At 39.2% G+C, this 15,608-nt stretch overlaps 1 protein-coding gene across 5 annotated transcripts in view; it reads right to left on the minus strand.

Moving 5' to 3' along the window:
* The window catches only part of KAT6B (lysine acetyltransferase 6B), a 187,155-nt gene that overhangs the window by 24,397 nt on the left and 147,150 nt on the right, over nt 1-15,608 (minus strand). For all 5 annotated transcript variants that reach the window (XM_055325175.1, XM_055325179.1, XM_055325177.1 and 2 more), the window contains exon 13: nt 15,253-15,346. In XM_055325175.1, the coding sequence (XP_055181150.1) occupies nt 15,253-15,346 (94 nt within the window). The remainder of the gene's footprint in view (nt 1-15,252; nt 15,347-15,608) is intronic.

Raw genomic sequence — 15,608 nt, forward strand, 5'->3', positions numbered from 1 at the left:
TCTGGTACACTGCAGTACATTTCCTTCACATAAAACTAGTTCTGCAAAGTCTGATGCAGCTCCCAATACACCAAATACCCATGTACTGCATTTTGATTTAGAGCAGAAGTGAAAAACTGTATCTCTTTTATTTAACTTTTTATTTATTTTGTTTATTTTTTATTTTTTAGGGAGAGAGAGGGAGCGTCGCTGGGGGGGGGGTGCATGGAGAGGTGGGGGGAGGAGGAGCAGAGGGAGAGGAAGAGAGAGAATCCTAAGCAGGCTCCATGCCCAGTGTAGAGCCTGATGCAGGGCTCAATCCCAGGACCCCAAAGTTCATGACCCAAGCTGAACCCAAAAGTCAGTCAGCTACCCAGGCGCCCGAAAAACTCTCTCTTTTAAAAAACATCATTAACATTCATGCCACCAATAAATCAAAAAAGTTTCCATTTTAGGAGTTACAAAGATCTAAGCTCTAAGACACATATTTTAAGACCATCACTTTCTTAAAAAACAATAAAAAAGGCAAAAACAAAACACAGATCTAGAAAATGATATTAAACAAATATATAGCTTAAAGAATGATTACAAGGCACCTGCCCCCGTAATCATCATCCAGGATCAAGAAACAGAAGTTTTCCAGCCACCCTGAAAAATCTTCCATTCATCCCATCCCAGTCACCCTTCCTTTTTTCCTCACAGGTAACTACTAACCCAACTTTCAAAGCAATCCGTTGTCTTTATACTTTTATCACCAAGATGTCCCCAGGGACTACCATATAGTCTTGTCCATTTAAAAAATATATCTCCTAAGTTTCCTGTAGTCTATGGGTTCCTCTGTCCACCCCCTTTATTTTCCTTATAATTTCTCTATTGATGAACTGGAGCCATCGGACCTACAGAGTTTCCACAATCTGGATTTTGCTGATTTCATACACATGATGCAGTTTAATCCCTCTTTCCTCTGTGTTTCTGCAAAATGGCAGCTGTATCCAGAGGCTTGGTCAGACTCTGGGTTGAATCCTGTGGCAAAACTATAGGCCCCTTGTTCAGGAGGCACGTAACTTCTGCTGCTGTTGAAGATCAGAGTCTAGGTCAGTTAATCCACTGGCAGACGCGCAAAGTGGCCATGTTTCAATTCTATCATTTCATTCGTTAGCTGGAATATGTTTACGAAAAGCTGTTTTCCCTCATTTACTGTTTGGTTATCTAGTGGTAGAGTTCATATAGCATAGGCAAGCTAAATGCTCTATTTACTCATTTTTAAGATAATGAACCGGTTCCTATCATCCTCTAAACTTGTTTTTAAATGTCTTTATGAATGTGTGAGTTTAAACATTTGATGAGTTTCAATCAATTGGAATTGTTGTCTCTATATTTATTGTCCCGTGGGAGCCTCTTCAGGTAAATCCTGAGTCCTTTTGATAAGACCCTAATAATTTTTGCCTCCTTGCTATCTAGTATAAAAGAAGAAACACTAAAAACACTCCTTTTTACAGAAAGAATTCTCTACTTCCTTTTAAATGATTCGATCTGCGCCCCACCCCCACGCCAAACAACATACACGTTGTTGCATATGCGACATATATTGCATACAGTGAGGTCTACTGGTATCACATTTCCTCAAGATTTCACCAACACATTTTCATTTTTTTTCAATGTGGACAAATAGTTACATGTGTAACTGAATCGCTTTTAATCCACTCAACTCTTTTAAAGCACTTTATAAACTTTAATTTAAAACAACTTTGTTGAAAAAAAAAAAAAGTAGCTCCTCTATGATGTTCACCCCAAGCAGAACTCAATAGAAATTACAAAACAGAGGTTTTTATATTAGTAAACATGAACATGTACCACTAATACTTGAGTAAGAATAAGCTAACCACAAATTGATGGGGTAGAAAAAAAGAAATCAGATTCCTAACTAGTATTTTCCTACCAGAATTCTAAACAACTGAGAGAAAATCTTCTGCTTTACCCAAAACAAATTGATGTGGAAAAAAAAATACTGCCTTATGGACAAGCTGAAATTATAAATGTGCCGGTTAGAAATACCATCACGAGAGGACATTATCCAACTATTATCTTCGAATACTGTGCTACAAACATAATACAAGCTGGAAAATATGTTTAAAGAGAATGGCTCCCTTGAAATCAAAATCAGGTATTGTACTAATCTCAACCCATCAGAACAGAATCTTTCTTGACCTTGTTTGTTGAAAATGTACAAATGTGCCCCTTGCAGGTACCTTAACTGGGAAAACAAAGAGAGTTGGAGTCATTTCTTTCTCTCTCTTTTTCTAAAGATTTTATTGATTTACTTGAGAGAAAGAGTGAGAAGCAGCAGCAGACTCCCCACACTGAGCAGGGAGCCTGATGCGGGGCTCGATCCCAGGACCCCAGGATCATGACCTGAGCCAAAGGCAGACACTTAACTGACTGAGCCACCCAGGCGCCCCTGCATATCCTCTTCTGTACTGGCACAGCCACGTGTGCCGCCCAAACATACAGCACCACATGCCTGGGATGAATCCTTCGTGTGTCTGACTACCCGCTGATCTGTGTGCATGGCTGGGACTCTATATCCTCATGCTCTCCTCACCTAGGCCAACTCTGGCACAGTCTGTGTAAAGCATGTTTACTGTAGGAAGTGATGAAGTAGAATAAAGAAGTGGAAAAAAAGAGACTGAGAAGAGATTTCAGGTCAAGCCAGCCAAGTGACTGTGGGAGGTGCTGTCAGGGACACAGAGAAAAGCAATGAGGAGGTCTAGGCATTCCTTTATTCACTTACTCCCACAACATAAACTTTTTTGGCTTGCCTACTACGTGCATCCCACGGTGCTCACGGCTTGGAGTTCTGCAGTGAACCACCTGGCCCTCATGATAGTGCCGTCAAGCTTCCATTTGCTGCTGAAGGTAGGTTTTCCCGTACTAATTATGTGAATAGAATTTGCCCAGTAGTAGGGTTTCAAAATGACTCACTACAAATGCTGGTCAGCATTCGAAATCCAAACAGACAAAAGATTTGCAAAAACAATCCACCTGCATGCCAAATCTTGAAAATATTCTAAGCTATGTAAGCTGAAACAGTAGCTGTAGACCGTATGTTTCTTATTTACAACGTTTTCATTGAAGCAATGAATACAAACTATTCTATAAGAGCTATTTATTTGCTCTTATTTATGACAAGCTTTGTTAAAAAAAAAAGATACATAAATAAATTGTTAGCTGCACTGCCTCATGCAACTCATTTCTATGCATTCAGGAACAGTCAACCTCTGAATAAATCACCGAGAGCTCAATTTTCAACCTTGATGTTATCTTTAACGTATTAAAATATATTGCACTTCAGCCCAATGTCATAAAACAGTCACGACAAAGGCTTTTAGCACAACATATTATAATGAGAAAGTAAGGAAAAGTAGCCATTTTCCTTATTATATTATAAACTGGAATCCTATTAAAATATACGTCACCATTATACTTATTCTTCTGTAAGTCAAAACATGTCTTCCAAAACCCAGCAGAAGTCTGAGGACACGCTGCTGGTCCTATCTTTCCACAAGTGTCAGGGCAGAGGTGTGGGAAGGGTTCCTATCTTAGAAAAGGCTATAAAGGACTGGAGCCCCATTTCAAAAGCATAACTTATTATTCTTTAATGATTGCCTGGACTGTGCTCACCCACGGAGGAGAGCTGCCGGGAAAGCTATGCAAAGAAAAAAGCTTTCTTGACAGTTCCTTAACGCTAAAGTTGGACTTTTCCTTCTAAAATAAACGCATGAAGAAATGAATTATCTGATAAAAGTCAGAAAAAGATAAGTTTCTCTTCAATCAACTGTGTGTAAATGTGAATTTGGTCACAGCTCTCATCTCTCCGCTCAAAGGTTATAGTAGATAATGGCAATCTTCTTTCGGATGCAGCTTAAACGATCCTTAGATAGAAGCTGTGCCTGAACAAAACCACGGGCCCTCAAAAGGAAGCAGGGCACACCCGACATCATATGGAAGTAAGTAAACCACAGCTGACTGATTATGTTCTAATAAAATACAATTCTTCTTCGTAAGAATCACGTGTGAAGAGAGAAAGCTTTTCGCACGGTAATTCATTCAACATTTGGTCAACAAATAATAAGGACCTACTAAGTGCCAGGCTCTTCCAGGAGGTGACATTGCTCCAGAGAACAAAGTCTCTATCCCAGGATTCTTACTTCTGGTGAAGGAAATTGGCAATAACCAATACATACATAAAGGACACATGAAACTTTCTAAATGGCTTTACATGTGTTTGGCCTTTAGCAATTTTTTTTTTATGGTCAGTGCCACTGACAAAAGAGAAAACCATTAAATAAAAGTTGCATAAGTAAATAAATACCACATGTCAAATTTATAGCCCCTTCATTCAATTTGCTTACAGGGAACCAGAGGGTTTCAACCATTTAATATGTCCCCAAGAGACAATGTCACAGTCCCTCAAGACACACCTTCGCTTCTTGGCTTGTAGGGCTCAGAAATGGGGGAAAGTGAAATATTCACAGTGCGACCTACCTATGAGGGAACTGATGCCAAGTGCATGCTTCACGGCCTCCACCCCATCATGGAGAAGACAGAGTTCACATGTTTCGCTGGGGTAAAAGGACGAGGCTGCTCAGAGTAGGAGGTGGGCTGGCCATCAGGAGGCTGAAGGCAGTATTATTGTGCCTACCTAGAACCATTCCCGGGTTGCCCATTGGGAAGTGCAGCGATATCCAGACATTCCCTTGTTAGAGAAGTGGGATGTGTCACCGGGGCCTGTCAGGCCAGGACCCAGCTCCTGGAAAGAATCTGGTTTCCCATGAAATTAGACTCAACTTGCTTTCAGAGAGAAGTCAGTGACCCATATACAATTTCAGCATCTTCGAGCTCACCAACAGTCAGGGGAAACATGGCTATATTGTACACAGACAAGTGGATTCGTAAATTAAAATGCCTACTTCATTGCAAATAGGCCTGCCAATATAAAAAATTTGCTCCAAACAAGCAATTTTCAGGTAGGATGAAATAACTCTAAATCTTTGCTTAAAGGTAGGCTTTAGTTTTATGTTTTGAAAACTTTATAAGTGGCAGCCCTTTAAAGTAGTCTGTTCAAGGCAGACTATTAAAACTGGAACTTGCTGACAATCTCAACTACTATGACATGTATTCCTGAATCCAGGTACCATATATTACAACATTTAAGCCAGCAGCTAGCATCTAAGACGCAGGGAAGAAGTATTCTCTTTGTGAGAGTGGATATGGGTTTACCCTCTGAACATCACTCCCTTCTAGGTAGAGATGAGGTACATGGTTTTCTTTCTAATTCTGCTTGATGAACTTAGAAGAGCTCTGAGAGCTAGAAGCGGGAAACCAGACAAGACACTTTCTTGTTCTAAGGAGTGCTTCCTCAGGAAACCAGCCAAGAATTACAAGAAAAGACAAGCCTGGGCCTCTCTAGGTACCTGAGAGATCTCTGTCATTAGAACTAGAAGGGGAAAAGAATGAAGGTGTGGAAGATTAACCCACTAATTCTCAGGGAGAAAGAAACTAGATATCCAGAGGCATCCTTCCTCAAAAGTCTCCTCTATTTCCTATTTTTCTTAAATCCAGGTATGTGTGTATGTGTGCCATTTTAAAAAAGAAAGAAGTCAAAGGACATTACTGACCACACTTACAGCATGACCAAAGTCATAACTTGTAGGCACAAAGCGGGTCTTATCTTCTAGCAGCACTCACCAAACACAGACTCAAGTTATTAAATAGTATCCATGCCTCCTGAAAGCCAGATTTCAACAGAAATCTCTGAAAAGGTCAGCAAAGGATACTTCCTGAAATGAGTGCCTAATTCATTCAATCATGCCTACTTCCTCTCGAGTTCTAGTCCATGAAGGACAATCCTGAGACACTGTATATATTTTAATAATGAATAAAGGAAGCCAAGAATTGAATCTGCTTACAAACTTTCATGATTAATCTACAAATAAACAGATGCTAGTTTTTAAAAAAAGGCCTAAATGTACAGTTAATGGATCATTTATATAACTCATCAACTTCTTGCCTATATGGGAGTCTCAGAAAACCAAATGTATAAGTTTGTAGACTTTTGGATCCACTGTCATCTACCCTTAATAAAAGCTTCCCCAAGATTATGCAAAGGCTGAAACAAACAAGAAAAAAAGTTAAGAGAAGATTTAGAATTCCTAGAATTCTAGTTAGTATGTTTGATTATTTTAAATTAGGAAAGAATGTTGAATTTCATCAAATGCCTCTTCTGAATTTGTATGAAACAGCCTATCTGGATTATCACTTTTTGATTTTCCCATCACTGTTCCCTGGTCTTCTTTCCACCAGGGCTCCAGCCTCTGTAGTTTAAAAGACAAAAACTAGGCTCCTGTGCCCCCAGCCCTTGATGGTTGAGCTTTCTGAATTCACTTTTTAAAAAACCACATACACCACAGTCCTTCAAAGTATACTTCTTAAACCTTATCTTAACCTTCTTCTGTGGGCACCAAACACTGGCTGGGGACTGATTTTTGGACAAGTTTAGTGATAAGAGTAACCAACCTCCTAAGGTCTTTGCAAAGATGAAGCAAATTAACCTGTGTGATGCAGGGGACAGTGCCTGACACACAGTGAGTGCCCTAGAAAGGTCAGCTGGGATTACGATTATTGTTGTTGCAATGCTGACCTCTTTTGGCTTCCCTGACACCTTTCTCCCCTGATCTTCTTCCTCCTTCTGGACCCTTTTTGGTTTCCTTGATAAGTCCTTTATCCTCTATTAGCTGCTAACATGTTGGAACTTCAAGCACTCCATCCTCAGTCTTGTCTCCCTACATTCTCCCCGGTTATCCTCACCCATACCTAAGGTTTCCACTGCCACATTACGCCCACCACTCCCAGGAGCTCTCTTTAATGAATTCCCCTACTGAGCTCCAAACTCCAAGGAAAGCTACATAGAAAGGAAAAAAAAAAAAAAAAGAAAGAAAGAAAGAAAAGAAAGAAAGCTACATAGGGATGTTCAAAATCACAGTGGAGGCAACATGGCCAAAGCTGCAGTCACTACCTTTCCAGGCTCAGTTCATCCATCCATTCATCTAGCATTTACTGAGCAGCCCCATGTGTCAGGCTGCTGCAGAACAGGAAATACCTGCCTTGTTTCTGCGTATCCTCACTGCTTCTCCCCAGGTCAGGCCTTTGCGGATTCTTCTTAAATTAGTTTTTGTTCTATTTATGGCAGGAAGTATGAATAAGAAAATAAAAATTGCCTTTAATTCTAATTCCAGAAGTCTGTTTCTTCCCCTTCTTTGCATATACTTTTTATGTAACTGAGAACATATATATATATAATTTTGAAAGCCATGTATTTATCATAAGCATCTTATTTGATTAAAAATTCTTTAGAACATAATTCTTAATAGCTAATAATATTCTGTTATATGGATGTACCATAATTTTGTCAGGGGAATGGTTTTGTCTTACTTTTGAATATTGAGATTTTTGTTTCTGCTATAAAAAAGGACACTGTGATAGACAAATGTACCAAAACATCAACTCTTTGAGTAAAAGAAGTGTGAGGGACTTAAATTTCTTTTGGTATTTGATCTATGTTTTTCTAACTTTCTACTATGAGTTTATACTGCGATATTTGGGGTGGGGGTGAAAGGAAAAGGAAAGTCCACTATTTAAAACACTAACACAAAACACGTTATAACATTAAATATGAAATTAACGCATACTGATTAAAGTATATGGATTTCCTTAGAATAAATTCCTTTCCAATGTTTTGATATAGTCTGTCAAAGTTCTAGAAAATGTCTACCAATTTATACTTTCTCCAGTGTAAATATAACAGTCTACCTCTGTCAACTCAGATTTGGCTATATTTAAAAGTCTTTGCTAATTTGGTAGCCCCCAAAAATTAAAGTCTTACAGTTATTTGAATTTTCATTTTTTCATTTTTAAATCACCAACTATTTTTTTCTCATTCTTTTTTTTTTTTTTTAATATTTTATTCATCCTTTCATGAAAGACACAGAGAGACAGACATAGGCAGAGAGAGAAGCAGGCTCCAATGCAGGGAGCCCGATGTGGGACTCGATCCCCGGTCTCCAGGATTATGCCCTGGGCCAAAGGCAGGTGCTCAACCACTGAGCCACCCAGGCGTCCTTTTTCTCGCATTCTAATTAGCCTTTTGTACTTGACAGGCTTTGGAGCATAGTGGCTAAGAGTTCAAATGCTCGGCCTCAAACTACAGCTATGTCATTTGTTGTTCGTGTAATTGTGCCTTGTTTCCTTACCTGTAAAGCAAAGATTAAAAGGTCTCAATCCATGTTGTAAGGACTGAATGAGCTGAATGAGTCTGGACTTTTGGAAAAGTAGCTGGGACATAATAGGCCCTCAGTCAATGTCAGCAATGGTGCTGCCACAAGGAGCTCCCTTTTCTGAGCATTCTGCATTCATGTCTTCTGTTCATTTTTCTATTAAGGTTTATGCTTTAACACTATCAAATCTTTCCTTTTAAATATTTGTTTAAATACTAGAGCTGTCAAAGCTTTGCCTGGCATGTTTGTTGCAAACATCTTTTCCATTATGTTTGCTTTGAAATATTAATCCTTTTCCGCATACAGACATTTTTTTTATCTAGTTAAGTCATCTGTGTATTCTTTTGCAATTTCTTCCATTTCCTTAATGTTTAGGGCTAAGATGTCCTTGACCATCCAAAGACCAGATGATTGTATATCCTTTCTTCTACTTTTGTCAACAAAGGTTGTATGAAGAGGTAAAGAAATGAATGAAGTCATTCTTCGCTATCCTCCTCCATTATCCAGTTTAGAATCAGATAAATGTATTTACAATAAACACACCAGTGAGTTTATTGAAGCCAACTTCTTTCACCACTACCTGGCACAATGTTCTGCAACCTACTGCTGAATCAATTTGCTTTCCTTGGATCAGCTGAGGATAGGTTTTGCATCCTGCTCCCCAGGCAGGGTTCTGGTTCTGGAGGCTTGAGTAAAAGACAATTCATTACCAGTTTATCTACTGCCCAGCCAAGAAGAGTCCTGAACAACTAAAAGCATATATAATAAACCAAACCTGCTACATAAGAATGTATCAGTCAAAATATGTCCAAGGCTACTCACTATAGCACTTTTAAAACTATGAAATATTGGAAACATCCTGTACGCCCACACCTAGGATAGTGGACACAGAAACTGTACTACACAGTGGAGTACAATGCCATCACAGACGACAATAAGATCTGTAAGAAGTAATATGGAGTGATTTCCAGGATATACTGTTTAGTGGAAAAAAGCAAAATGTAAAAGACTATCTATAGTATGCTCCCTTTCATGTAAGAAAAGAAGAGGAATTAGAAAATACACATCTTCTCATTTGTACGAAAAAACCACGGGAAGGATCCGTGAAAAACCAGTGAGGTCAGTGACCTGCAGGGAGGGACTGGGGGAGGGGGATGACCCTTCTCGGAGTGCACCCTTTAATGTAGTTTCAACTTTGCGAATCATGTTTTATGTTTCAAAAACGAAAGGCAACAAGGATATAGGAAAACTAAAGTGGTTAACAAACAATCCTAACCATATTTTACATGAATGATATAACCACACTGAAGGGGGAGAAATGAAAAGAACTAATAAGCCAAGTAACATTCGAACACAGTATCTTGACTAAAGACACCCTGGATAGTTAAAAACAAACATATATAGGGACACCTGGGTGGCTCAGTGGTTGAGCAGATGCTTCAGCTCAGGGTGTGATCCTGGTCCGGGGATCCAGTCTGACATCAGGCTCCCTGTAAGGAGCCTACTTCTCCCTCTTATGTCTCTGCCTCTCTCTCTGTCTCTCACGAATAAATAAATAAAATCTTAAAAAAAAAATACAAATACTGACCTCTAGTTAGGAGGTTTGGATTTCTAGGTGGTATGAGTGAGCCATTATGAAACTATTTACTCTGTAGTCTAGGGCCGAGTTCATAAGGAAACAGATTGGGATAACGGAAGTCAAATTTCTCACTGTCAGAGAAAAGAGTTACAAATATGGAAATGTGGAAAGACAGGATGAAATCTTGTGGTGGTACTGACCTGGAATGCAAGGCTGCAGCATGAACTCATGACTGGAGCGTGGGGTTTGGGGTGTGCATGTTGCCCGTGTGCGTGCACATGTCTAGACAGAGATGGGGAGGACTTGAAAAAATTTCCTGACTAAAGAAGAGAGGAAGTCTCTGGTTCCAGAAGAAAACAGATATGGTTATCAACTTCTACCTTGACAGCTACTCCATCTACCACCCACCTGAGTTCTAAGCAAAGAGTCACAAAACCCAAGAGGTGGTTTATGAGTGGGCTGGGAGTTAGCACCTGTTTGTCACTTTGGCCAAGCTCTGCAAATGACTTCCTGGGGAGCTCGAGCTCGGGCAAACCCCAGACAGGCTGCTCCAGGAAGAGTGAGACAACAACTAATTCCAAGGGCAGAATTTGGTCCCATGGGTGACCATTCCCCCTCTGGCCTGTCCTGGAGAACAGTGCTCAAAACTTTGGGATTTGTGATTCTTTATATACACACTTATACTGCACCCATGTCTCTACTCTAGTGTACAAGTGGGCAGCTGGGCAGCTACAGCTTTCCTCCTACTGCTCTATTGTCTCAGTTTCCTAAACTGGCAGTTACTATAGACAAGATTATTTTCCTGCCTTACAACTTTATTTGAATTGCTGAAAATGCATCCACAGACCAAAAGACCCTCAGGCTCATGTACAAAATAGAAATAAAATAAATCTAACCATTAAAAGGTCCCTTAAAAAAAACAGCACATTTTAGAAATCCAGTAACCTTGGTTATCTGTTTTGCCCTGAGTTCTGAATTATGAGGTTGACAAGGATTATGAGAGGTCATGGGATTTATCTCCTTACTCTGCAAGATTGGATCTAAATCATTCTAGAGGGATCCCTGGGTGGCGCAGCGGTTTAGCGCCTGCCTTTGGCCCGGGGCGCGATCCTGGAGACCTGGGATCGAATCCCACGTCGGGCTCCTGGTGCATGGAGCCTGCTTCTCCCTCTGCCTATGTCTCTGCCTCTCTGCCTCTCTCTCTCTCTCTCTCTCTCTCTCTGTGACTATCATAAATAAATAAAAATTAAAAAAAAATAAATAAATCATTCTAGAAAGATATTTATCTACTATTATTTTAAGTAACTCCAAAGAAGGAGATGCTATCAATTTTTTCAGCAGCCTACTCTATCTTCTTTAAAACCTTTGTGGCTAAGGAATTTTTTATTTATTTATTTTTGGTTTTATTTATTTATTTTTTTATAAATTAATTTTTATTTTTATTTTATTTATTTATTTTTTTTACGGAAAAGTGTGGACCTTTATTTTTATTTTTTTTAATAAATTAATTTTTATTGGTGTTCAATTTACCAACATACAGAATAACACCCAGTGCTCATCCCGTCAAGTGTCCCCCTCAGTGCCCGTCACCCATTCACCCCCACCCCCCGCCCTCCTCCCCCTCCACCACCCCTAGTTCATTTCCCAGAGTTAGAAGTCTCTATGTTCTGTCCCCCTTTCTGATATTTCCCACACATTTCTTCTCCCTTCCCTTGTATTCCCTTTCACTATTATTCATATTCCCCAAATGAATGAGAACATACACTGTTTGTCCTTCTCCGATTGACTTACTTCACTCAGCATCATACCCTTCAGTTCCATCCACGTTGAAGCAAATGGTGGGTATTTGTCGTTTCTAATGGCTGAGTAATATTCCATTGTATACATAAACCACATCTTCTTTATCCATTCATCCTTCGATGGACACCGAGGCTCCCTCCACAGTTTGGCTATTGTGGACATGGCTGCTAGAAACATCGGGGTGCAGGTGTCCCGGCGTTTCATTGCATCTGAATCTTTGGGGTAAATCCCTAACAGTGCAATTGCTGGGTCGTAGGGCAGGTCTCTTTTTAACTCTTTGAGGAACCTCCACACAGTTTTCCAGAGTGGCTGCACCAGTTCATATTCCCACCAACAGTGTAAGAGGGTTCCCTTTTCTCCGCATCCTCTCCAACATTTGTTGTTTCCTGCCTTGTTAATTTTCCCCATTCTCACTGGTGTGAGGTGGTATCTCATTGTGGTTTTGATCTGTATTTCCCTAATGGCAAGTGATGCAGAGCATTTTCTCATGTGCATGTTGGCCATGTCTATGTCTTCCTCTGTGAGATATCTCTTCATGTCTTTTGCCCATTTCATGATTGGATTGTTTGTTTCTTTGCTGTTGAATTTAATAAGTTCTTTATAGATTTTGGAAACTAGCCCTTTATCTGATATGTTATTTGCAAATATCTTCTCCCATTCTGTAGGTTGTCTTTGAGTTTTGTTGACTGTATCCTTTGCTGTGCAAAAGCTTCTTATCTTGATGAAGTCCCAATAGTTCATTTTTGCTTTTGTTTCTTTTGCTTTCGTGGATGTATCTTGCAAGAAGTTACTGTGGCCAAGTTCAAAAAGGGTGTTGCCTGTGTTCTCCTCTAGGATTTTGATGGAATCTTGTCTCACATTTAGATCTTTCATCCATTTTGAGTTTATCTTTGTGTATGGTGCAAGAGAGTGGTCTAGTTTCATTCTTCTGCATGTGGATGTCCAATTTTCCCAGCACCATTTATTGAAGAGACTGTCTTTCTTCCAGTGGATCGTCTTTCCTCCTTTATCGAATATTAGTTGACCATAAAGTTCAGGGTCCACTTCTGGGTTCTCTATTCTGTTCCATTGATCTATGTGTCTGTTTTTGTGCCAGTACCACACTGTCTTGATGACCACAGCTTTGTAGTACAACCTGAAATCTGGCATTGTGATGCCCCCAGATATATTTTTGGTTTTAAATGGAATTTCTATTGGGTTTACACCAGTGCCCATTTTCATGGAGTATTGTAAAATTCTTTCCCCAGTTTTCTTCTCTTTGAAGAAATAATATCAAGCCCCTTTCAACTTTATTCAAATCATCCACCCCACTCCTTCACCCACCCAATGTAGGGGCAATGTCAAGGGTACAGGAAAGAGGAAATCTAAAAGTTACACCCTCAGCACTGTACTCGCCAGACATACCCTAATGGATGATCATCCATTAGGCTGGATGGCTTGGGGCCATCCAAAAAGGTTTCAATGGGTTCCACAGTTCCTCTTTAAAGATACACAGCAGACTCAAATACAGTTTTCACTAAAATGTTTAACATAAAGATTAAGGTTGAAAGGGAACGTCTTTGTTCATGGGTTGCTTACTTAAGGAAAAGGCCTTGGTACCAGATCATGCTGTACAAACAACATGCTACTGTATTTAGAGACTTGTGTTTTTATCTGCTAGTACTTGTCCGTTTTTATTTTTAACCTTACGTAGAAAATTATTATGGGCAGTACCGTGTATCACCTTGGAGATTCCATTCAAATCAAGAAAAGTACATTGAATGCAGATTATTGATTATACTGTTCTACTGAAAACAAAGAAGGTATCCAAGGGGTTTATAGACAGTTAGAAGTAGGAAACATCAGTTATCACCACAAAAACAGGAGTTGCGTCTGAGTGCTATGTTACAGACTAATGGAGCTAAGAAGGGAATGAGATGGATCTCCAGGAGGCAGGATCAAACAAACAGGAGAGGTTCCTGAGCTGGCTCTGAACACCGGGTAGGATTCTGAACAGACTGAGGCTGGGGAAGGAGGAAGTGGTCACTTCAGGAAAAGGACTGCATAAACAAAGAGGGGAATTACGGAAACATGCTTAGCACGTCTGAGGAAAAAAAGATGGGCAGATGAAAAAGCCTTAAAAAATCAGCTGAAGTAGGTATGAGAAGACCTCGTATACTGAGCTCAGGAGTTTGACTTATTCTGTAGGTATGCAAATGGTAAAAGTATCAAAAGTTTAGGGCTTGGATGGTTGCTATGCACATCAGAAACCATAATGTTTATGCACAACTTATAAATGGTGGCCACACACAAAAAAAGGGATTTGCCCATAGAACCGATTACATTTAGAACTCTGTAAAATAAAAACAGTGACTTCCTGGTAAGATGGCCCTCCATGGGAGAACTGGATTAGAAAATGAAAAATAAGACTAAGATAATGAATTAATAACTAGAAATGTTAATTGAATATAAAAGTCACTAAAAATACTTCAAAAAAAAAAAAAGAACCTCCTCTATGTCAATAGATTGTGCAAATCCATCTAAAACTGCTATACAGTCATTTTATACCCCAACTATAATATGTCAATATCTAGAAATATAGATTTGGACTCAACACATGTCTTCATGATTTTCCTAGAGCACGTTTTACATTGTGGTTTTTGCATTTGATGTACCTTACAAAGATTATGTAATTTCCTAGGTTTTCCTTCTTTCAATTTAAAGTCAGACAAACTACAGTCTGGTAATGAAGAAGCACACAGTTCTTGGTGACAGACTTTTATATGGTCAGAAATTACTATTATCATAGATGCTTGGCCTTCATGTTATCTGGGTATTTTGAAATGAATTCCTTCAATGTAACCTCAGCGCTCCATTTACAGACCCCATATAATATAACCATATAATATAAACAAGGGGGAAAAAAAACTACCAATATTTTTTACATTATCCTATAAGGTGCATACTTTTAAATACCATTCTAATTTTAATTGAAGAGATTCTGAAGATGCAAATGTGTATAAAAAATGTTTCCTGGGCAACCTCTAGGTAAAACATTGTAATAATTTCCATAATAGAAAAAGGGAAATTAACAAAATGAGATAGTTATTTCTATTAGAAAGACTCAAAGGATAAGCCACCTAAAGGATTGTTTTCCTATGTAGAAATATTCCTTTCTTGCTCTGTACTGATAAGATTACAGTAAAATTTTAGAAAGCTGAAAATCCTTTTAAATAATACTTCCGTTAGCTTTAATCACAAATAATTGCCTCTTCTGGTGCTAATGAGCATGAGCACCATGGAATGGAATGTAATTCTGCAGGTTCATTCAGGGTAATGGCTTTGTGAGCTAGTGACACTGCCGAGAAATCGAGTCTCAATTTCCTAGAGCACAATAAATGAGCAGCAATAAATTTTTCACTTGAGGAAGATTTTCTAACCTATGTAAATATGACGAGAAAACCTCTTATCTACTGATAAAAACAACAAAGTGTGTTAAATAAAGTTTTATGTGTTAACTCTTTTTCCTTTAACAGCCATCAGCTCTCTGGATCATGAAAGTAAGTAAAGCACTTCACTTACTGAAATCAATGAGAAACCGTCCAAATCCTTGCCTTTGGTGCTGCGGCATGATCATTATGCAGGAGACATTATACTTCTGCTGGCAAAGCTTTTCCTGAGGGAAGGAGAAACAGATCAAGTATGTCAGAGCTCTGCTGAAGTGGGCAATTCCCCAACACCTGCCACCGTGCTTGTACACGAGTCCACAAAGATGAGCCAATGTGTTAGGTCAGAATCAAGCAGAATAATCCTACTGTGTTGATCATGATCAATCAAACTATGAGCTAAGAACCAACCATCCACTCCAGGCATACCTCTCAATTATATCTTTACACTTGGAAGTTGGTCGCAGAAAACATGAATAAAGAATCCAAGTA

This window comes from Nyctereutes procyonoides, unplaced genomic scaffold, assembly GCF_905146905.1.
Source record: "Nyctereutes procyonoides isolate TBG_1078 unplaced genomic scaffold, NYPRO_anot_genome, whole genome shotgun sequence".
Taxonomy (NCBI): Eukaryota; Metazoa; Chordata; class Mammalia; order Carnivora; family Canidae; genus Nyctereutes; species Nyctereutes procyonoides.